The 24551-nt window shown below is 43.1% G+C and overlaps 1 protein-coding gene and 1 long non-coding RNA gene across 10 annotated transcripts in view; one reads left to right on the top strand and one right to left on the bottom strand.

Moving 5' to 3' along the window:
• The window catches only part of LOC123371254, a 31276-nt gene extending 30126 nt beyond the window's left edge, over nucleotides 1-1150 (bottom strand). Inside the window, exon 1 of the long non-coding RNA XR_006579753.1 lies at nucleotides 956-1150. This is a non-coding gene — a long non-coding RNA (uncharacterized LOC123371254). The remainder of the gene's footprint in view (nucleotides 1-955) is intronic.
• The window catches only part of SCML2 (Scm polycomb group protein like 2), a 162544-nt gene that overhangs the window by 107280 nt on the left and 30713 nt on the right, over nucleotides 1-24551 (top strand). For all 9 annotated transcript variants that reach the window (XM_045018069.1, XM_045018328.1, XM_045017910.1 and 6 more), the window contains 5 exons: nucleotides 915-1118; nucleotides 6652-6834; nucleotides 13365-13478; nucleotides 20050-20331; nucleotides 21098-21261. In XM_045018069.1, the coding sequence (XP_044874004.1) occupies nucleotides 915-1118; nucleotides 6652-6834; nucleotides 13365-13478; nucleotides 20050-20331; nucleotides 21098-21261 (947 nt within the window). The remainder of the gene's footprint in view (nucleotides 1-914; nucleotides 1119-6651; nucleotides 6835-13364; nucleotides 13479-20049; nucleotides 20332-21097; nucleotides 21262-24551) is intronic.

A 24551-nucleotide genomic window follows, 5' to 3' on the forward strand; every position in this document is an offset into this window, starting at 1 on the left:
CTGAGTTATTTCAGGTGCCTGTCTTTTCTTGAACAGGCAGTTGCTTTTTTTTTTTATTTTTTGTTTCTATAGAAAGGGTCTTCCTAAAATGAACTTGACTGTTGTTTTGGCAGATTTTAATTCTAGAAATAACACAGGGCATTTTACAGTAATGCATTTTGTTAAGGTCTTCACTTTGACCCCTGTATTCTTATAGCTCAGAGCATCTACCGGGTTAGATGTAGTGTAATGGAACCCATATGCGGATGGAGTTCAGCAACAAGCACAGATGGGTGTAGGCTGGGATAAACTCATCATGGTATGGTAGTGTGATGTAGGAGGGTTTTGGAGGCTGATTCATCAGGCTGAGAAAGAAGGAAACGAATACTGCTGTGAATGGCTGCTGGGTTGGAGATATTTGTCATGGAGTTCGGCACCACCATGTTGTTGTGCAGTAGGTACAATTTTAAAAGTAAAAATACTGGAGAACCGAACTGCATTTTGTGTCAGTGAGGAGACAATGCAATGATGATGCTATTTTGAGCATCCAGTGCAGAGAGATTGCCCTAGAGTTGCTTTAAAATATACTGGGATGCAGAGGGGAGGCACTTGAGTGCAATGTGGTCTTCTAAAGGGGAGGGGAAGCCTGGGTAGCTAACAGTTTTGGTACCTGGTCAAAATCCTGTTTTTACTTTAATCTGCCAGGATTTCATGACTTATCCATTGCTGCATTGCATGCTAAGCTGTTAACTATTGGTAAACCGTGTTATTAAAGAAAGAAGTGTATGCACAGAAGGTGTATGGTGTTTTTGTGTTTAGTGTGCATCAATCAAATTCAATATGATTTTCAGTGAGAGCCACTGAAATACATTTTGACTGAGTGTGATTGTGCCTGAAGTGGGCAGATTCCATAAATATGGCTTGTAATTTTTCAGTTTGCGTCTATGTTAACAAGCATGGGAACTCTGGACCTCACCTGGATAAAAAGAAAGTTCAGCAGCTTCCAGACCACTTTGGACCAGGTCCTGTAAATGTGGTACTTCAGCAGGCTGTGCAGGCCTGTGTAGACTGTGCCTATTTATCCAAAACTGTCTTTGGATTCCTCAAGTCAGGGCATCATGGAGGGGAGATGATAACAGGTATGCAAAGTCCTTGAATTTTTCCAATTTGTTCACTGGGTTCTGTTTGAGAAATTTGAGTATGGTGTAAAGTAGGGGAGTTGAAGTAGTAGCAAAGCAACGATTAACATTTTTATGTTACTTTTGTAAATCTTTAAGCATAGCTAAGAATTTACTGGTGGTATATCTATGACCACCACTAAATTTACATCTTAATATAGGGTATATAATGATACAGCCAGTTTTCTTAATTTGAATTCAGCAGTGACTATATAAAATTACATATACCATACAGCATTGTTCAATTTTTTACAAAGTAACACTTGCATACCACAGTAAATAGCCATAACTAAACATGTGTCAAATAAATTCAATGCAAGTCAAAGTTCAGCTTTATTAATTCACGTCTTATCCATACACCGTGTTTGTCTTCTTGATGTTGTAACCAAGTGGGTAAAAAGTTTAAAACTAGTCTGCTTAGGTTCCAGATAACTGATTCCATATGTTAACAGAACTGCTGTTGCTTCCCTTTTTTTTTTTCCTGTACTAATATTCTAGAGGCGTTTTAGGGTCACTGTTTGAGCACCTATGTCCTCTGCTACAGTGGTTCTCAACCTTTTTCTTTCTGAGCCCTCTTCCCCCACCTGGTTATAAAAACTCCATGCCCCAGCTGTGCCGCAACTATTTTTCTGCATATAAAAGCCAGGGCTAGCATTAAGGGATAGCGAGCAAAGCAGTTTCCCGGGGCTCCACACCACAGGGCACCATGAAGCTAAATTACTTAGACTTCAGCTTCAACCCCGGGCTGCAGTCCTGCATGGCAGAGCTTCGGCTTTCTGCTCTGAGCCCTAGCAAGTCTAATGCCGGCTATGCTTGGCAGACCCCCTGAAACCTGCTCAGGGGGCCCCAGGCCTCTGGATGAGAAGCACTGCTCTACTACAGAGTGGGTTTATTTCTTATGTATGCCAAGGGCAGCTCTGTAGATAAATTATCCTCATAGCTCAAACTCAGTATCTGCATCTTGTCATTTTTTTCCCCTTCTGGGTTGGCAATCTTCTGTATAGTAGTAAGCCACATCAATTCATAATTTCATCACTGGCAGTAAAAAAAGGTTTGTCTTACTTTAATCTCCTTATATTAATACCAGATGTGAAAGATGATTAGTGGAAGGCAGGTTTATTTAAGCTCTCATAAAAGAACTCGCTGCCTAACAGTGTTAAAATACAGCATCCTGACCCGTGTGCAGCAGAACTTGTCTAATCCTCACGCACAATTTGCACACCAGTTTGTTCCCAAAATGGAGCTCTCTTCTTATTTCTCAAAAAAAGTTTAGCACCTCTGTACAAATGTGGTTTTGTTACTAAGATATTTTTATATGTTTACTAGCACATTAAGTATTGTCATAAATAATTAACACCAAAAACTGTCAAATCGCAAGAACAAAATACATTTCATGATGCGCATTATCCTTGCTTTTTTATTGATTGCTTACAAGGGACTAAATCCTGGCCCAAGGGATGTATAAGTAAGGGGTGTGAATTGAAGTAGGCAGACAACTGTAATTCTGTTTCCTGGAGGATTTCGTGATTTTGAAATTTGGTTTAGTTCCAATTTGGAACAAAAGCCCAAAATTCTCCACAGAATGGAATTATCATTCTTCCATCCAACTCTCCTGGGAATCCAGGCTGCTGAGGAGTCGCAAGTGAGGGCCTGGGAGTCCTGCTCCCAGCTCCCCATTAGTCTGCTAGTCAGGCTGCCAAGGAGCTGGGCAGGCAAGCTGGAAGGAAAACATTGGGATCCTAGCTGGTTTCTGGCAGAATTTCACTGAAATTGAACATTATCCTCAAATGTTTCAGCTTCAACAAAATGACAGATTCTGTTGAAAAAATGTTTTATCAAAAGTTTTCCAACCAGCTATAGATGTGAACACGGAGCAGGGGGAGGAATTGCTTAGCAGAATAAAATGAGGAGTAACAGAATAAAATTAAGAAAGGGAATGTGAAATCTGAATATTAGGAAAAACTGATCCTATGGCTTGTGGAATGATGTCTCAAGGAAAGTAATGGAAGTTCCAGTGTTTGACAGTTTTTTCTGAATAGACCGGACAAAACATTAGTAAATATAAAGTAGGTTGGCCAGCTTTGCAAAATTCAAACTGGACACTCAGGTAGAGTGATATCTTTGGACTGATTGGTTAAAAAACATCATTTCTTTCATTAACTTTATCATTATAAAGGATAAGCAAGTAAATTGTGTCTGGACTGGTGAATTGTCTTGACAAATTGTCTTGTCTGCAGTGACAGGCAGATGGACAAGATGACAGTAAGTCTTTCCCACCTCTAGATTCTGTGACAACAGCTATGGAGCTGGGAAAACCACCAAAAAGCTATCACACCGGGAACAAGGACCAGGAGGAGTTCCCATACATGTTTTTTTTTAAATAATATTTTCTTTGGGGCTAGGAGTTTTGCAGGCAATATCACACTCTTCTCCCATGATTGCCATGGTGCTTTGTGGGGCCTAGGGAGAGCTTCTTTTGCCCAGATTATTTATTAGTGATCCTCATCATAACAACTGATTACTTCACAACTGTTACTGGATTTACTCTCACAACATCCCTATGAGATGAAGAAGTATATTTCCATTTTATAAATGGGAAACTGAGGCACAGAGAGTAAGTGGCTTCTCCAAGGTCACATGGGAAGACCACAAGACCATCCTGATGGATCATGGATTTTCATTGTGATGGACAGTGCTGTTTTGCAGTATGTCTATCAGGAGGTGTATGGGAGGCCATGTAGCCCATTCAGTCTCCTAACTGATTCAGAGCTAGGTGGAATCTGCTCCCTGGGTACCCACAAAATAACAATCGGAGTCTTCTGTGGGTGACCCTGAAGTGGTACAGTGAGTCCTTAGGAGTTCATTTGGACTTCAGAGTCTTGTTAATCTAGTGACCTCAGTGATTTCTTTGCCATGAAGGAAAGAAGGGCCAGGATTTGTCCCTAATTCAGTGATTCTCATAATTCAGTAATCCTCAATGCGTCATCCAGTTATGAGAGCAAATGAGCAAGGTTCTGTTGTAGCATTTTTATATTTTATATTTACTGCATTTATAAAATACCTGTACAACATCGCTTCACATTAGAGGTGTTATTTGTATCACCTTTCTGATACTAGTTTAAACCACTCTAGATATGTTTTTAAAACTGAATACATTGCCCCTTATTGATCGTGGAATGATTCTCAGCATGGTATGGCTCCTAATTCAGATTTCTGCCATTTAATGTCAAACTTGCAAAGGTATTGTTTTTGAAAGCACACCACTGTTTCCCTATCAATGGAATATGATGCTCTCCAGCACTTCTTATTTTTTGCAGGGAAACTCTTATACTAAACTCTTGCACACACCCAAATCATACTTGATGAGCAGGGAAAAGCAGGAAGGCAAAATAGTAAAAATTTTAAAATTCATAACAACGTCTTTGTAGCCATAAATTACATGTTTGTTACCTGTTAGATTTGTGATGTGTTACACTATACATTATTTCTAGTTAGAAAGTACACAGCTAATGCAATGAGAATTGCTCATCTAAAGGCCTGGAATTAGTGTTCTTAACTTTTTTAATCTCACTGTTTTCCAGAAGAGGAAGTTTGGCTTTTCCCTAAAACATTTTAATTCCTATTGATGCTTTTAATACAACAAGCTGCCATGGGATAAAAGGGAAGGTCCTCTCATGGATTGGTAACTGGTTAAAAGATAGGAAACAAAGGATAGGATTAAATGGTCAGTTTTCAGAACAGAGAGAGGTAAATAGTGGTGTCCCCCAAGGGTCTGTACTGGGACCTGTCCTATTCAACATATTCCTAAATGATCTGGAAAAAGAGGTAAACAGTGAGGTGACAAATTTGTAGATTATACAAAACTACTCAAGATAGTTAAGTTCCAAGCAGACTGTGAAGAGCTACAAAGGAATCTCACAAAACTGGGCGACTGGGCAACAAAATGGCAGATGAAATTCAATGTTGATAAGTGCAAAGTAATGCACATTGGAAAACATAATCCCAATTATATATATAAAAAATGATGGGGTCTAAATTAGCTGTTACCACTCAAGAAAGAGATCTTGGAGTCATTGTGGATAGTTCTCTGAAAACATCCACTCAATGTGCAGCGGCAGTCAAAAAAGCTAACACAATGTTGGGAATCATTAAGAAAGGGATAGATAATAAGTCAGAAAATATATTGCCTGTATGTAAATCCCTGGTGTGCCTACATCTTGAATACTGCATTCAGATGTGGTCATACCATCTCAAAAAAGATATATTGGAATTGGAAAAGGTTCAGAAACAGGCAACAAAAATTATTAGGGGTATGGAACGGCTTCCATATCAGGAGGGGTTAATAAGACTGGGACTTTTAAGCTTGGAAAAGAGACGACTAAGGAGGATATGAATGAGGTCTATAAAATCATGACTGGTGTGGAGAAAGTAAATAAGGAAGTGTTATTTACTCCTTCTCATAACACAAGAACTAGGGGTCACCAAATGAAATTAATAGGCAGCAGGTTTAAAACATATAAAAGGAAGTATTTTTTCACACAACACACAGTCAGTCTGTGGAACTCCTTACCAGAGGATGTTGTGAAGGCCAAGACTATAACAGGGTTCAAAAAAGAACAAGATAAATTCATGGAGGATAATCTCATCAATGGCTATTAGCCAGAATGGGCAGGGATGGTGTCCCTAGCCTCTGTTTGCCAGAAGCTGGGAATGGGTGACAGGGGATGGATCACTTGATGATTACCTGTTCTGTTCATTCCTTCTGAGGCACCTGGCATTGGCCACTGTCAGAAGACAGGATACTGGGCTAGATGGACCTTTGGTCTGACCCAGTATGGCTGTTCTTATGTAACAAATATAAAATAAAGTAAAAGCATATCACCCTTCATGTTATCTAAGATGCATGTAATAAACTGACTTTTAAAGCAACGTAACTACTATTGGTGTTTGTTCTTGGTTTCCTTACATTGTCAGAGTTCCTACTTAAATAAATGGGAGCTTGACCTGCACAACCACTGCTGGAATGGGTTCTATAATGTTGAATAACACAGCTTCTTATAATAGCAAGCCAGTTACTCCTGGCCGTCACTATAATTGTAACAGGTGACAGTCTGCAACAGATGAGTATGAGCAGTTCATGTTAACAAATGAGGTCCCTCAAAAATCCCCAAGTACTATAAAAGTTTTCTTCTGTTTTATTTCCTGTAAACATTTGACATGTCTTGCTGTTCAATAAGCAAATAACACAGACAATGTTTAATTTCTGTCAGGGGAGCTAATCTGAATTTACACAGGTGTAACTGAGATCAGAATCTGCCCTTTGAAGGAAAATTTGCTTAATAGTCTCATAAGATGCCAGAACAATTGTTTACCTCTCTTTTTACCTCTACACTGTTTTAATCAAAGCAAGATGTATTATATTTTAGTTAGTGGTGGTGTTATACTCTACTTCCTGGTGTTTGGATGGTGTCTGACATCATCTTCTTACTCACAGCCGCCTTTGATGGGGAGAAACATGCCATCAATCTTCCTTCCGTAAACAGTGCATCATTTGTCCTGCGTTTCTTGGAGAAGCTCTGCCACAGTCTGCAGTGTGATAATCTTTTTAGTAGCCAGCCCTTCAGCCCTTATATGGGAAGTGCACATAGTCCTACAGAGTATGATAGGAACAAACCAGGTAATACTAAATTACACTATTTCTTTTTCAAGTACAACATGTTTTGGCGTGTATGGTTATTTTGTGCAATTCATTTTTTGATATGTCCTCCTACAACTTGAATTGATTGAAATGAGTACTGTGTGGTTCTTAGTAAAATTAGTCCTAGTGTGATGGGGTGATTTAAACCACATGTGGAAAAACTGTATTGTTAAGCAAATTATTTTCTTTAGGCAAACAAGGCAATGTATACATCATCCCACTGTGATGCTGTAGAAGATCTAGTTTAAACTTTACATTTAATCTGCTTGAATTATGCACATATAGTAAAATATATTTAATTTACAGCAGCAAAATATAATTATTACCTGCCTAAAATAATTTTGCCCTATAAGACTCAATGCAGCCCCCCTCTACCCAACTGAAAGGTGCTTCATCCTGATTCGTCCTTTCTCCCTTCTGTGACCATTGCAAAGTTGTTGAGACTACATATAGTCTATCATAGGTATGGAGAGAAACCAGGATTTATAGATGGCTGGCTGTGGTGGTTTAGGAAATGAGGAACCCATTTCTGCAAGTGAAGAACACAGCACCCCACCCAAAACAGCACCCCTTACCTTGATTGCAAGGACAAGCATGGTACCCCTGAGGTCTCCTTCTGCACCCAGCTGCTGTCAGGCGATTAAAACAGTTGCGATTAATTGCACTGTTAATAATAGAATACTATTTATATAAATATTTTTGGATGTTTTCTACATTTTCAAATATTTTGATTTCAATTACAACACAGAATACAAAGTGTACAGTGCTCACTTAATATTTATTTTTTATTAAAATATTTGCACTGTAAAAAAACAAAAGAAATAGTATTTTTCAATTCACCTAATACAGGTACTGTAGTGCAATCTCTAGCACGTAAGTTGAACTTACAAATGTAGAATTATGTACAAAGAATAACTGCATTCAAAAACAAAACAATGTAAAACTTCAGAGCCTACAAGTCCACTCAGTCCTACTTCAACCAGTCGCTCAGACAAACAAGTTTGGTTATAATTTGCAGGAGATAATGCTGCCCGTTTCTTGTTCACATTGTCACCTGAAAATGAGAACCGGTGTTCGTGTGGTACTATTGTAGCCGGCATCACAACATATTTACATGCCAGATGAACTAAAGATTCATATGTCCCTTCATGTTTCAACCACCTTTCCAGAGGACACGGGTCCATTCTGATGATGTGTTCTGCTCAATTAAGATCCAAAGCAGAGCGGACCGACTCATGTTCATTTTCATCATCTGAGTCAGATGCTACCAGCAGAAGGTTGATTTTCTTTTTTGGTCGTTCGGGATCTGTAGTTTCCACGTCGGAGTGTTGCTCTTTTAAGCCTTCTGAAAGCATGCTCTACACCTTGTCACTCTCAGACTTTGGACGGCACTTCAGATTTTTAAAACCTTGGGTCAAATGCCGTAGCTATTTTTAGAAATCTCACATGGTACCTTCTTTGTATTTTTGTCAAATCTGCTGTGAAAGTGTTCTTAAAACAAACGTGCTGGGTCATGATCCAAGACTGCTATAACATGAAATATATGACAGAATGCAGGTAAAACAGAACAAGAGATATACAATTCCCCTCCAGTGAGTTCAGTCACAAATTTAATTAACATATAATTTTTTTAATGAGCATCATCAGCATTGAAGCATGTCCTCTGGAATGGTGGCCGAAGCATGAAGGGGCATATGAATGTTTAGCATATCTAGCATATAAATACCTTGCAATGCCAGCTACAAAAGTGCCATGTGAACGCCTGTTCTCACTTTCAGGTGACATTATGAATAAGAAGCAGGCAGCGTTATCTCCCGTAAATGTAAACAAACTTGTTCTTGTTCAGCTAATTGTGAAGACAAAGTAGGACTGAGTGGGCTTGTAGGCTCTAAAGGTTTACATCAGGGGTCGGCAACCTTTCAGAAGTGGTGTGCCGAGTCTTCATTTATTCACTCTAATTTAAGGTTTCGCGTGCCGGTAATACATTTTAATGTTTTTTACAAGGTCTCTCTCTACAAGTCTATATATTATATAACTAAACTAGTGTTGTATTGTAAAATAAACAAGGTGGGTTTTCAAAATGTTTAAGAAGCTTCATTTAAAATTAAATTAAAATGTTGATCTTACACCGCCGGCCCGCTCAGCCCGCTGCTGGTCTGGGGTTCTGTTCATCTAGGCCGGCAGTGGGCTGAGTGGGGCCTGCGGCCGGGACCCCAGGTGGGAAGGGTCTGGCAGCCAGAACCCCAGACTGGCAGCGGGCTGTGCGGGGCAAGCAGCCGGGACCCCAGACTGGCAGCGGGCTGAGCGGCTCAGCCCACTGTCGCTCAGGGGTTCCATCCGCTGGCTCCTGCCAGCCGGGATCCCGGCTGCCGGACCCGCTCAGCCCGCTGCCAGTCTGGGGTCCCGGCCCTGCCCACATACACTGGGTACCTACCTTCTCCCTGGTTCTGGCCCATTCTCTTCCTCTCTCTGCACTGAGCTGAGAGTGAGAGTGACCGAGCACAGGGCTGGGGGTGAAGGGTCTGGCCAGGAGCTAGAATGAGGGAGGGGGCTCAGGGTTGGGGTGTGGGGGCATGTGGGCAGCTCCCATTTGGTGTGAGGGGTGCAGGTGGGAATGTGAGTGGGGGTGCAGGAGCTCCCATTTGGTGCTCAGGGTGGGGGAGGGGATGTGCGGGGTGCATGGGATGTGGAGGGGGCTGGAGATGTGTGGGATGCAAGAGTCAGGGCAGAGGGCTAGGCACATGTGAGGGGGGTGCAGGTGTCAGGGTAGGGGGGCTGGGTATGTGTGGGGGTGCCAGAGTCAGGGCTGGGGTCATGCGAGGGAGTGAAGGAGTCAGCAGAGGGCTCAGGGCAGAGGGCTGGGTTACTGCCACCCTCAGAACCCCCAACCCCCCTCACTCCTTGTCCCGACTACCCACTCCTGGGACTCCACCCCCTATCTAAGCCTCCCTGCCCCTTGTCCCCTGACTGCCCCCCTAGGACCCTACCCCCTACCTGTCCCCTGACTGCCCCAACCCTTATCCACACCCCCGCACCCAGACAGAACCCCCTGGACTCCCCATGCCTATCTAACCGCTCCCCGCCCCCTGACAGGACCCCCAGAACTCTGGACCCATACAACGCCCCCCTGCTCCCTGCTTGCCCAACCCCTCTCCACACCCCTGCCTCCTGACAGCCCCTCCGAACTCCCAACCCCCCCAGCTCTTTGTCCCTTGACTATCCCCTCCAGAGACCCCCCCCTCCCTAACTGCCTCCCCAGGACCCTCCTTGCTCCCTGTCCCCTGACTGCCCTGACCCCTATCCACCCCCCACCCCCTAACAGACCCCAGGGGCTCCCATGCCCCATCCAACCCCCCCTGCTCCCTGACTGCCCCCTCCAGAGACCGCTGCCCCTAACCACCCCCCCGGGATCCCACCCCCCCATCCAACCCACCCTGCTCCCTGTCCCCTGACTGCCCTCACCTCTTATCCAACACCCCCCCCCCCTCCGGACCCGGACCTGGACCCCTTACCATAAGGTTCCCCGCTGATCCGGAGCCCTGCCGCCACGCGCGCAGCGCTCTGAGGGGCGGGGTGGGGCTACGCGAGGCGGTGGGGCTCCGGATGAGCGGGGAGCGTCTTTCCCTCCCCATGGAGCCAAATGCTGCCCCGTGGGAGCGCACAGCCCCAGCCCCCAGAGCGCTGTATGCGGCGGCATGGCTCATGGGGAAGAGGGGGAAGGCGGGGGAGGGGCAGACGGGCTTGCTGCGCTCGGCCCGGCACTCCTGCTCTGGAGCGCGGACCCTGCAGCTTGCCACATCAGCAGGATTTTTAATGGCACACTGGGGTCCCAGCAGGCCCCAGTGTGCCATTAAAAATTGGCTCGCGTGCCATCTTTGGCACGCATGCCATAGGTTGCCGACTCCTGGTTTACATTGTTTTGTTTTTGAGTGCAGTTGTGTAACGAACAAAAAAAAATCTACATTTGTAAACTGCATTTTCATAATAGAGATTGCACTATAGTACTTGTTTGAGGTGAATTGAAAAATATTATTTCTTTTGTTTATCATTTTTACAGTGCAAATATTTGTAATAAAAAAAAAATAAAGTGAGCACTATACACTTTGTATTCTGTGTTGTAATTGAAATCAATATATTTGAAAATGTAGAAAAACATCCAAAATATTTAATATATTTCAATTGATATTCTATTGTTTAACAGTGCAATTAATCGTGATTAAATTTTTTAATCACAATTAATTTTTTTTAGTTAATCGCGTGAGTTAATTGCGATCGACTGCCTTAATGTTTAGGTGATTGTACACAGGCAACCAAAGAGAAAGAGAAAAATAGACTAAGAGGTGAAGCTAATCTTCTTCTTCTTCTTGTGCTTGCTCACGTTCATTCCACGTAAGGTGTGCGCACACCGCATGCACAGTTGCCATAAATTTTTCCCTCAGTTGTATCCATTGGGCCAGCTTAGCACCCTCTGGTGCCATGTGCTCATGTGCTGATATAAGGGGCCTGGTTGGCCCCGCATCCTCTCAGTTCCTTCTTACAGCCCGTGATGGTCACTGGAACAAATGATTTTGCCTCGGCAGGGCATTCAATCAGTGGTTCTGTTATTCCCGACTTTTTTTTTCCACATGTTTAGTTACCTTCATTTATTTATTTATTTTACTATTTAGTGTATATGGTTAGATCTCCCCCCACCCCCATGTTTAGCATAGAGGGACATCCTCTACCCATAGGGCCGGGCATGCCCTAGTCTCCAGGCTTCAAATCCTTTGTCTCCTGCAGCAAGCCCAGCTTGAGGACCAGCTTCAACTATGCCCCCTCACAGTATTCCTCCCAAAGGTGGTCTCGCAGTTTCATAGTAATCAGGTTTTTTTTCCTGCCAGTTTTCTTCCAAAAATTGCACAAGAATTCGGAGGAGCAGCATCTCCACACGCTGGATGTTAGGTGTGCCGTGGCCCTCTACATTCAGAGAACCAAGCCATTCCATAAATCAATGTAGATCTTTGTGGCAGTAGCAGACAGTATGAAAGGCCTACCAGTTTCCACTCAGAGAATTTCATCCTGGATCATTTTCTGCATTTGTACAGGCTATGAGCAGGTGGGCATCCTATCTCCTGCCATCTTGAAATCCCATTTGATGAATGCTCAGGCTTCATCATCAGCGTTTCTGGCCCAGGTCCCAGTCCAAGACCTCTGCAGAGCAGCAACTTGGTCTATGCAATCACCCAGCGGACAAGACATGATGCCAAGTTTGGTAGAGCAGTGTTGTGATCCACATTTCTGTGAACTCTGACTCCACTTCCTTGAATTCTGCTTGGGATTCACTTAAAATGGAATGAACATGAGCAAGTAGGTGAAGAAAAAAATAGTTACTAACCTTTCCATAACTGTTTTTTGTCAATATGTGTTGCTCATGTCCATTCCACAACCCACCCTCTTGCCCCTCTATTGGAGTTAGCTGGCAAGAAGGAACTGAGAGGATGCAGGGCTGGCCAGGACCCTTATACTGGCGCATGAACGCGCAGCCCCAGAGGGTGCTTGAACCGGCCTGACAGATACCTCTGAGGGAAAAATCTCCGTCAACAGTGCATGCCCACCTCACTTGGAATGGACATGAGCAACACATCTCAAAGAACAAGAGTTACAGAAAGGTTAGTAACTGTTTTTACCCTATTCCTGTAGCTCTTGATTTTTGGTTAAATATTTCTAGCCGAAATATAGCTGCCATCTATATGATATATAATAATAATAACAGTGGGTCTCAAAGCGCTTTACAAAGGAGGCCAGTAACATTATCCCCATTTTACAGATGGGAAAAGTGACTTACCCCAGGTCACCCAGCAGAGTTGGGAATAGAACCCAAGTCTCCTGAGTCTCACAGTCCAGTGCTCTAGCCACTAGCTCATAACTGCAAACATTTGATCTGGCTGCAGTCTCAGAAGATTCTTATTAGGGGAGAAACTTGGATGGCTGTATAGAAGCTGCGGTGTTCCTGTGTGCTCCTTTGGAAGTTGGTGTTTTTTCCTTTTATGGAGCTGCTAGTTAAAACCAGCTGTAATCTGACTGTAATTTTGTAAGTTTGGTTAATAAGGTGGAAAAATAGATGCAATATGCCATTAAGCTTCCCTTATCTTGTCTGTCAAGCAAGAAGCTCTGTATTTTGAACTCTCTTCAGGGTGAAGCCAGCTCAAGGCAACTTGGGTGATAACTGTCTGACCCAACTATGTTTTAGCCCTGAAAGTTTGTGTGGTGATAACTGAGCCTGCCTGATAAGGTTAAGCTAATAGTAAAAGATATTGTCACTGAAGACTTGTGGGTAATGTTTCAAAATGGTGTAAGGTAGTACTGTCTGAGTTGTGCTACAGTCATTCCAAGACACACAATATAGGGAGCAGAATTAAAATCCAGTGAGTGAATACAGCACACATTCACCTCACTTCTATATCTTTCCTCTTTCCCCCAACAATTTTATTAGTTCTGAAATGAAAGACTGTAACTTTTTCTGTTGACAGCAAAAGAGGAAATATCAGAAAACAGAAGTACTAAACGATATTCTCAGGATTCTCCACCCTACACTGCCCCTCTCTCCCCTAAACTCCCCAGACCTGACGCTCACCCATCTGAAGGTAACTTAAGTGTATTTGTTGCATTTTGTCGGAGGGTTATTTATGTTCATAGTATTTCAAATAAAAGAGAAACCAGTACAACTAATTTTGCCTAGCCTTAGCCATCAGCAGTTGACAGAATGCATAGTCACAGTGGTGTGTATGTGTGTAAGTAATTATTGGTGAATGGGCACAAATGTTGCACTTTGAGAGAACTAATGTAGCTTTGGGAGCTTAGGCCACTAATGCAACTAGCTCTGTTTTGGGAAAGGGTTTAAAGATTCGCTGCAGACCATTGATGAATGAAGCTGTCTGCTTAATGTGCAACAGCTTACTAAAAAGCCAGTAGGATGCTACATCCCATTAAAATGGGATAGAAAATAAACTACTATAACAACTATATAAAATACACATACTCTCTGCACCGCTAGAGTATTGCACTGACTGTTGGTAGCCTAACTTGAGTTCAGAAAAGGACAGTGAGGATGGCAGGAGATTTGCAAGGGTTGATTATGAGAGTCAATTAGAGATTTGTGACCTGACTTTTGGGAGGTTCTGAGCTCCTGCAGCTCCCGCTAGCTTCAGTGAGATCTCTGCTCCTCTGCAGATGGAGCCATTATACTATATTTAGAGAGCAAGAGGAGATGAGGATAAATGCTAGGCTTATTTAAGACAGGTCAGTCATTCCTTTTCTAGTCTAATAACAGAAACAAGGGACCTAGAAATTGGTAGCAAATTTAGAATTGATATAAAACGGAGATGATATTTTATACATACAATAAATCTGTGGAATTGAGTCAGACATTTCTAATGGACTTAGAGGAGTCTGGGTATGTACATGAATAAATATAGCACACGTAGCTATACTAAAGTAGGGTTGCTCAAACTGGAGCAAACCAAAATGTATGATTCAAATATAGGCCAGTTAGCTGCAGTATCCAGTAAGGAATCCTGTGCACTCAAAATAAGCGTGATCACTTTCCTATCCCTATTCAATATATAGGTCTAATAACTACATAATACAAGGAAGTTTTAAGAACCAGGAGTTCATTTATTATAAAGTATGGTTGCCTGGATTTCCAAAAAAAAAAAAAATGTAGGACAAATAAATGTGTTGTCATATTTAAGGATCAGAATGTGTGTTGTTTCCCACTCAGCCTTTTAAGGCAGTGTCCTCTACTGAAAATCTGGAGGTAATTTCAGATCTCTCACTCATAGATTGGTTAGCAAGAAAGACCAAGAATATCTGTTGGAAAGGATCTTCTTTTAGCAACGCTTTTTTCTTTCTAATCTGCTCAAAGATATTTCTTCAGGTTTTTGCTATCTGTTCTGTTAGATGACCGTTTCCTCTTTGCAGTCATGGAGGATAATGGAAAAAAGCTGCAACCTAAGTGACTAACTACTGTAGCCAAGTACATCACTCTAAATCCTGTATTAAGAAGAACCTTTGACTTCTACTCCCAATTCCCAGAGGATCTAAAAGATTTTTCAAATTCTTGTGAAGATCTTCAGGCTAAGACATAAGCCTCTGTTATGCTGAACCATAAGGCCACTTTCCTCCGTTGTCAATAGCTCCAAACACCAAGGATTCAGAAATAGAACTTCCAATGAGACTTAAGAAAACCTCATGTCTGTGCCTGCTCTCTGTAGCTTATTTCAGATATTCAAAATATCAGAATGGCCAAGAAGACTGTAACTATCAAATACCAAACTCACTCAGATCTCAGACCAAATGACTGCTGGTTAGACAAGGTCTCCTTCAAGTGCAGCCATTACAGCATCCTAGATTCACTGCAAAGTGACAGCCTGCTTTAAATCAAGGGGGATCTTGATTTAAAGAGAATTATTCTGAGCTGGTTATATCAACCTGGGATTGAGTGATCAGGAGTTGATTCAGTTTAAATTAAATGGAGGGATAATCAAAGCCAGGTCATCAACTGTGGTTTATTTTAAAAAGGCAGATTTTGGGAAATAAGGAAATTTAGTTAATGATATCAACTGGACTGGTGAGTTCAAGGATCTAAAAGTAGTGGAGGCTTGGAATTTCTTTAAACAAATATTCAAAAACTATCCGCAATTTGCATCCCAAGCAAAGAGAAAAATCTTGTACGGGAAGCCCCCAGACCAACTGGATGAGAAACCACCCCAAAAAGGTTATTAGGAATAAGCAGAGACCCTACAGGGAATGGAAAAGGGGATCGATTAGCATAGACAGCTATATGTTGGAGGTTAAAAATGTAGGAATAAAGTGAGAATTGCTAGGTCTAGCTTAATTAACCCTTTCTCATAAAATTAAAATAAATAACCAGAGGTTTTTTAGTTATATAAATTAAAAGTGGGTAAGGATGGATGAGGTTGGGCTGCTATGGAGTGTGCATGGGGAGAAGATTAAAGATAATCTAGGTATGGCCCAAAACCAAAATGAAACTTTGCCTTGGTTTTCAGTCTGGATGATAGTAAGGATCATGAAGGCAGTATGGCTGATGGAAATAAGTGTATGGGAACTACCATGTCTGAAGTGGAAGAAAAACTTGAACATCTTTAATGTACTCAAATCAGAGGGGACTGGATAACGTCCATCCCAGAATACTGAAAACTGGCACATGATATTGCTAGTCCAGTAGCAAGGATTTTTAATAAATCTATCTATTTAGGGGTAGTACCATATGACTAGAAAATAGCTAATGTTTAAAAGGGGGGGAGGGGGAAGTGAAGGGATTGGGCAATTTTAGACCTGTTAGTCTGACCTCAGTTGTATGCAACGCTTTAGAAAAAATTGTGAAGCAAAGAATAATTAAATTCATAGAGGTAAAGGGGAAGTAATGTGACACGGTTTACCAAAGGTAGGTCATGCCAGACTGATCTGATTTTCTCCTTTGAGAAGACAACTGATTATTTTAGATAAGGGAAATTCAGTGTACTCATCCTCCAAATTCCTTTTATCTGAAAATTCTAATGATCTGAATCCACCGTGTGTCCCCCAGGCAGCCCTACTGAGCACAAGGAGTACATCCACAATAACAGAATATGGCAGTGATAGCCTTCTGCTTAAAGAAATTCCCCTCTGCGAACAGCATCCACCTACTAGGGATGTGCAAGGGTGGAGAAAGCTAATGTGGAGCAATGTGTCTGAATCACATGGTTGCATAGCTGCAACACTGTATCCAGTTCAAAGTGCAGTCCATGTAACCCACCCACTCCTCTCCCATCACAGAGCCCCACGGTGTGGGACACAGCCCTTCCCAGTGACCAGCAGGGCGGGGGTCTTGCCAACATCACAGTCACCACTCGGGCCATGTCTAGCCACAGCCCAGGGCAGGTGGGTGTGCAGGAGAAGATCTGACACAGTGTTGCCTTTCATTGGCTCATAACCTGGAAGGGTAACAACAGTAGCCAGTCGGGCAAAACAGTGCCCCAGCGTGACTCTTCAGCCCCCACTTCCCAGCTGTACCCAGACCTTTACTGCCTTCCAGCCTGCAGCAGGAATCCAGCTCAAAATAACACTTCTGTTTATCTGAGTGCCTGTTTATACAAATGTTTCCCCACAGGCTATTACCAGTTTGTCTTATATCCCTATAATCTCATGCTTCAGTGTCTCAGATGGTCACCTGCAGGGGTCAGGAAGAGATTTTTTTGCCCCAGTGTACTCTGGATTGTTTTGTCTCCTTCCTCTGAAGCATCAGAGATGGCCATAGCTGGAGATGGGACTCTGGATGGGGTGGGCTGGTGCGCTAGGATGGTACGGAGCATTCTTTCTCTCTCAGGTGCTGGGCTGGCTAATTCTTGCCTGCATACTCTGCATAGTCTAGCTGATTGCTAATAGTGGGGTCAGGAATGAATTTTCCCCAGGTCAGATTGGCATTGATCTTGGGGTGGGAGGGTTGCCTTCCTGTGCAGCTTGCCGGGATCATCTGGTTATATCTCTTTTAATCCATTCCCTGCCATTGTGGGGGCGTTGGTGCACCTCCTACCTCTCCCTGTGGCACATAATAGTTTAGTCTCCTGTAGGCTGTAATACTTTGGACTAATTTTGGTTGCTGGGTTTAGTGTGTGGGTGCTGAGTGGTGTTGGTGGCCTGTGATACACAGGACATCAGACTAGATGATCTGGTAGCACTTCAGGCCTTAAATTCTGACTTCTATGAATTTCCTACCTTGCATATGTGAATCCAAGGCCTATTTTAGGAGAGGTTCAAATCCCTAATATCTTGAAAAGAAAAAAATCTCAATATCCTGAGACTTATATCTAAGTTGATTCTCAAACTCTTCTATTCAGCATTTATATATTCATTTATGATTCCCCCTCCCTCTTTTTTACTTTCCAGACTGAAACTTCCAGCAATGTCTCATTTTCTAGCTTCTCCTGTTTTTTTCAAGTCCTCTGATTTTTTTTTTTATTGCTAATCATTGACTACACATCTTGAAGACTCTCTGAACTTTTGTGTAGAATGAGGTTACTATTGGTTTTCAGTTCAGTGATGTTTTAAATTGGAAAACTTAAAGGGGTAGGGATATATTATATGTGGGCCTCAGTAGCCAAGAGGAGGATGTTTTCATCTTTTGACATGGATGCATGTCTAGCAGACTTTTTAATCTCTTGCACAGTGATAGTTTTCATTTTAGTCTAGTTCTGGAAAGTCTAAGCTTTTAAGGCCTGAACCAATCTTACTCAATATTTGTGACAGAAAGTTGGTGTTCTAAGCAGAGGTAACCAAATACACAGCCCTTGAAACCCTTCTTTCTTCATTTAGCAATTGGGTCATGTCAGCAAGAAGGATTTATTAATTAATTGCTTAAACCATAGAGAGAATTGCTTATTTCTTATTTTCCTTCAGGATTATGTTAAAATAATCACTGCTAAAATAAACCCAGTGCTTCCAGATCTCAATAATTCTAAACCAAGTTTCGACACAGAGTGCATCTGGCATATGGTAGACCTCTAAAGCCATATGTGAAAACATCACAAGTTTTCAGGAAAATGGTTCTTTTACCGTCATTTTAATTCCAGATCTTGGTGTGATGCAGGAAATAAATGAAAGCTACAATTGCTAGAAGAGTAAAGAGCATGCGTTTTAGAAGCATATTTCACAGCAGTTATCAGTCTTTCTCCAAAAGAGTAAAGACTGCATCATGGGTATATATGATGTACACATATACTGAAAAGATTTGCAGGGTGGCAGGATGGGTTTAGCATTTGCACTTTCATGAGCAAGTGTAATATATATATTTTTTGCTCCCAGAGATGCTGCTTTTGGCAGGTGGATACTCTATGCTGGGATCTCAACGTAGTTTTCTTTGAAGTGGAAAGTTTTTCTTAATTTTATTCATCATTACTCCCTTCTTTTGTCTTTCTCAGTGCTAGATGTTTGTCTAACGTGAGCAGAGAGAGATTATTGCTAAAAAATGGAACCATTTCTTGCCAACTAATTTCTTTTTTTCTCAAATAGCATATTGACCAATCCGGGCCATACTTTAATCAGAATATATTATTAGTCTTCAACAGTCCTGATTTAAAAAAACCTGAAACAGACCAAACGCTCAGGCCTTATAGGCAGGTGGAAGGACTTTGTTATGTTGCTGTATAGCAACAACCTTTAGCTAACTCAAAAGCAGTATGGCTAAGCTCTGCATTCAGTCCTGTGAAGCATCCAAGTGGAGTTAGAGAATATGTTTTAAAGACTAGAGATTAGCTGATAAACACTTCCCTTTTCAAGTTTTATCAAAGAATTGTTACCTCTTTCTTAAGCCAGAATGTATTTAATTGAGTTGTTTCATTTATATTTTCATATCCAGAGAAGAATTGCCTGCATGTAAGTGGAGTACAGTGGTCATTATTTCTTAATAATCAGCACAGCAGTATCTGAAATACCAGGATTTTCCTCAATACAGGAAATAATTGTGGCAACTGTTTTCAGTCTATTGACTTCATAAAGAGGGCCATTGTATCTGAAGATAGTATGATCTATAGATACACAATTGCACACTTGTTTATAATTAGAAGTTGATGGTTCTCTTTATTGTTTAGACTAGGCAAATTAAATATTACACAGTAGGTTTATCTTTTATTCATATTAAAAATCTCTTACAGGATAAACATAACACAGGCTTAATGGCTGCGCTTTAGAAAAAATGTTTAAACCGTGGATATGCTTCCTTGGTGATGATGTGTATGCCTATAACTGCAAATATATTGATATTACCTTCAGATAATTCTTAGAGAATCAACTCTCCCCCTTTGTTGATAATATAGTTTTGTTTTGTATAGAATGAAATGACAGCGAAATTAAATATTGAAAATTCATATATTTTATATGATCAAAGTAACCGTCAAGCTCTCATCAAAGTCTACAATAATCAGTTTCTTTTTTTTACAGATGTAACTTTAAATGTATTTTAGGAACTTCCTACTGACTACTTTTACTTAATAAGAGAAGGAGAATGGTGCTAGTTGTATTTGGTGCTTGCTTTATGGCTTGTTGACAGGCTTAAAATTGTAGTTAGTGTTAAAAATAAGTAGCATGGAATTAAATAACAAGGTTACAAAAATCTAACATGTTGAACAGATCAGTATTTGTATTACTCATATTGTGTAGCAGAAACATTGCCAACTGAAGAAAATGGTACTCCCAAAGAACACCGATTTTCTGAGGACTCTATGGATTCCGCGCTCAATTCAGTAAATCCTTCAAGCCCAACCCGCCGAAATTCCACTGAATATCGTATCTCAGGGAGTGCAGCATATTACAGGAATTCCCTTCAGCCAGTGACTGCTGCTTCAAACTCAGCCCCAATCCTACACAGGCTGTCATCAAGCGCTGCTGGGAACAGCAGTTACTATGAAGTCAGTAGGAATCGAATGCAGAGGAGGATTGAAGGTATGGCATACACTTAACCTTTTAAAATATGTGCTTTGCTAACCTACTTTTTAGTAGTATGCAAAGTCAGTGGGTTATGAATTATGAAGCAAAGTGTTTTGACATCCAAGACTTCACATAAGGAGTCAGACTTTGCCAAACATGTCAGACCATCTAATGTGATTTCAGAATACAGAGTTTAAGCTTGTTAACTCTAATACTGTACAAGGCAGAGAAATCCTGCATATGATTTTTTACTCTGCTAGCTATCAAAGACCCTGCAGCCTGCCTGGTTGGGCAGTGCTGGTTACAGCTCCTTATTCAGCTTCTCAAGTACTGCTGCCAAGTTGGCTGAAGGGTCACTGAAATTTGCAGCCAGGGGTTCCCTTCCCTCAGGGAGCACTGCATTCCTGCACAGCATTTCCAGCTGCTGGTGTCTTGGGAGCTAGGAACCAAATGTCTCAAACTGATCCATAGTGCTAACACTTATGCCATTGTGTGTATCTGCAGTTGTAGAAGTCATCTGAATGCAAATTCATGCTGTTACCCAAATAGAACATCTTGGTGACTTTTTAGAAGGAAAATCAAATATTTTTCATTTTAATACATTATAAAAGAATTTGAGTGATCTTAGCCAGGTTGATACACTGGTAGAAGAGAGAGGACTGCTACAAATACAGGACACTAACAATGTCGTATTTTTCCATTCACTTGAGTCTGCAAGGATGCGTTTTTACTACATTGACACTTACAACATTTCTCCCTTTGCCAATGTTTTACATTTAAGCTGCAAGTTCTACAACAGGTCCTGATCTCAGTGCACTAAAAAGGGAACCCTCACGAGTACCAAATAAGGATCCTTCTACCTGGTCAATAGATGAAGTAATGCGATTTGTGAAAGAAGCTGATCCTCAGGCATTAGCACCCCATGCAGAACTCTTCAGGAGACATGTATGATATTTTCTATTTCTATTCTGCTAGACTTGATCACATTACTGATCTGCGCAGGAAGTTTTTGTGAGTTTCCCTGCTATTATTGCATTTGAAATGAAAGGTGGAGCAGATGCTACCCACATATAAATTCATGAGAGATGATTTTCTTTCTCTAGAAAGCATCATCCAGTTTTGCTACGCCTGGGAGCCATTTACTTGCTCTATGCAGTGAATTTGTTAGAATGCTCTAAACAACTGTTGCTTAGGCCATGTTTACAGTACTTGTGCTACCGTGGTACAGCTACGTTGCCATAGCTATGCTGCTGTAGTGTAGTAGTGTAGGTGCTTCCTGCAGTGAGAGAATGGGTTTGTCCATTGCTGTAGGAATTCCACTTTCCTGAGTGATGGTAGCAAGTTTGACGGAAACGTTCTTCTGTCAGTCTATCTGTGTCTACACCAGGGGTTAGGTCTGCACAGCTATGGCGCTCAAAAGGCAAAAGCAGGACGTATGCAGGAGCCCTGCTCCCCTCTATGGGCCTGCCCTGCCCCTTGCTCCTCCTCTTCCTCCCCAAGGCCCAGCACCCTTCTCCTACTTTTCTCCTGAGCTTCCACACTCTGCTCCTCTCTCCACCGAAGCCCTGCCCCTGGCCAGGCCAAAAGCCAGAGCTGGTCAGTAGTAAGAGCCACCCAGAGAGCCCCAGACCCTCCACCTGCCCATGGCAGCATGCCCAGGGGGCAGGGACACAGCCTCCCCTAACTTGGCCCTCCATACGATTTCTGAAACCCGATGTGGCCCTCAGGCCAAAAAGTTTGCCTGCCCTTAGGCTAGGGGCTGCTGTCAGGCGCCCAGGGTAGGTGATAGGTCTGGGCTCCCTGGGCAGCTCTTACTCCTGCCTGTCTCCAGCTTCTGGCCAGGGTCAGGGCCTTGGGGGAGAGAAGAAGCAGGGGGCGTGGCCTCGTGGCGAGGGGGTCAAGGTCCATTTGGGCCATCCCACCGGAAAGAGGCTGGCGCTGTTCCTGAGCCTTAGGCAGGTGTGGAGCAGCACCGCAGGGAATCCGGGACAAATGCTGTCCTGGAGTCATTCCGCCCAGGACCAGGACTTGCACTCTGCATTCCTGAACTGTCCTGCCCAGTTTGGCACGGGAAGTCACGCTAGCTCAAGAGTATGAATTGTTCACACTCCTTGAGGGCCATAGCTTTGTCAGCCTAATTTATAGACCCAGCCTTACTAGCTATACAATGAGTACGGTGTTCCCTGGTGCCCCATCATCTGAGGGCCACAAGGACTTCCATCCACGGTATTTCTAGAGATAGTAACTGTAGCTTCTTCTTTGAGTGATGGTCCCTATTCTGTTCCACTGTGAGTTACTCATGTACCCAGAGCTGGAGAATTAGAAAGTATTGTCTGCTGGTCTGCACATGTTCCCTGGCTCACCTCATGTCTCCGACCGAGGGGATAAAGGGCAGGCAGACCAAACGCCTCTCCAGTTCCTTCTCACTGCTGCACAGTTTGAGTCAGAATCTTTAGAGTCTCCAGCTTTGTCTTCGGCCTACAAAATAAGAATCATCTAATTTGCAAATAGTTTGACAGTTTTAATAGTTTTTACTGTTTAGCATTAGATTAGTCTCCTGGGGGGACCCCCTCCCTGGTACCTCGTTCAAGTACCGGACTATGTCCAGGACTCCAGGCTTCAAACTGTGTGCTTCCTGCCCATGATCCTTCTTGATCAGTGATGACCACCAGCACTACCTGCACTGCCTTGGGGAAGCTAACATGGCGGCAAGGTGCAGTACTTGCTGATCATTTCCCAGGCATACCCAAGAAGGGTGGGAAGTTCGTCTGCACAAATACTTCATGGAGAAAGCCATGAGACCCCAATCAGATCCAGGCCAGGGAATGCCCCCATACATTGGCCTGACTCAGCAAGGAGCGTGCCTCCTACTGCAAAGTCTGACTCTGGTGTGGGACAGCCAAGAAGCACTCTCATAAACATGAAACCTAGGCTTCTCAAAAGTCCACTTCAGAGAAGTCTGACTCTGCCGTAAGCAAGCTTACCAGCTCGGCCCGTGAGGAGTTAGGGCATACTAAGTGCCAGAAGCACAACAAGAAAGCCCATAAACTCTGGGCTCCATCAGTACCAGACTGTGTTCTGTTGGTACCGTCATTCCTGGCTCCTACCAAACCCTGGGATCTGTGGACACTGACAAAGTCTGATCACTTGCAACTGGAGTTTCTTTGAGATTTACAGTCCCTATCTGTATTCCACTTCTCGCCCTCCTGCCCCTCTGCTTTGGATATTATCTGATTCACGGTAATAGAGAAGGAACTGGAGAGGCGGCGAGTCTGCCTTTCCCTTTTTCCCCTCAGTTGGAGATGAGCCAGGGCACATGCACAGACCAAGGGACAGTACTTTCAAATTCTCCAGCTCTGGGCGTGTAGTGTGCATGTGTAACAATGGAATACAGATAGGAACCACACATCTAGAAGGATCTCCCAGTAACCACCTTTTTCAGAGGGATCTTCATTCATGACTTTGGACACCTGGGGCCACTTAGACACCACATATCGTATATACTCGTTCATAAGCCGAATATTTTTGGTAAAAAAGTGACACATCAAAGAGCGGGGGTTGGCTTATTAACAGCTCTACACCAAAATTTGATTATTTTTAACTCTATGGAATCATTGAATTGAATGTCTAATACAGGGATCGGCAACCTTTGGCACGCGGCCTGCCAGAGTAAGCACCCTATTGGGCCGGGCCAGTTTGTATACCTGCCGCATCCGCAGGTTCGGCCGCTTGCGGCTCCCACTGGCCGCGGTTCACTGCTCCAGGCCAATGGGGGTGGCGGGAAGCAGTGCAGGCCACGGGATGTGCTGGCTGCCGCTTCCTGTTGCCCCCATTGGCCTAGAGCAGCAAACTGCAGCCAGTGGGAGCCGCAATCGGCCGAACCTGCGGACGTGGCAGGTAAACAAACCAGCCCAGCCCGCCAGGGTGCTTACCCTGGTGGGCCGCATGCCAAAGATTGCTGATCCCTGATCTAATACATTGTAGTTGTGTTTACCTGGAGCGCCTGCAGGCATGGAGCCCTTCAGCTCCCTGTGGCTGTGGTTCATCGTTCCCAGCCAATGGGAACTGCGGGAAGTGGTGCGCCATTTCCCGCAGTTCCCATTGGCTGGGAACGGCGAACTGCGGCCACAGGGAGCTGAGGGGCTCCATGCCTGCAGACTCTCCAAGTAAACAAAATGTCCCGACCCCCCAGCGGCTTACCCTGACGGGCCAGGAGCCAAAGTTTTCCAACCCCT

The sequence above is a fragment of the Mauremys mutica genome, chromosome 1 (assembly GCF_020497125.1).
Source record: "Mauremys mutica isolate MM-2020 ecotype Southern chromosome 1, ASM2049712v1, whole genome shotgun sequence".
Lineage (NCBI taxonomy): Eukaryota > Metazoa > Chordata > Testudines > Geoemydidae > Mauremys > Mauremys mutica.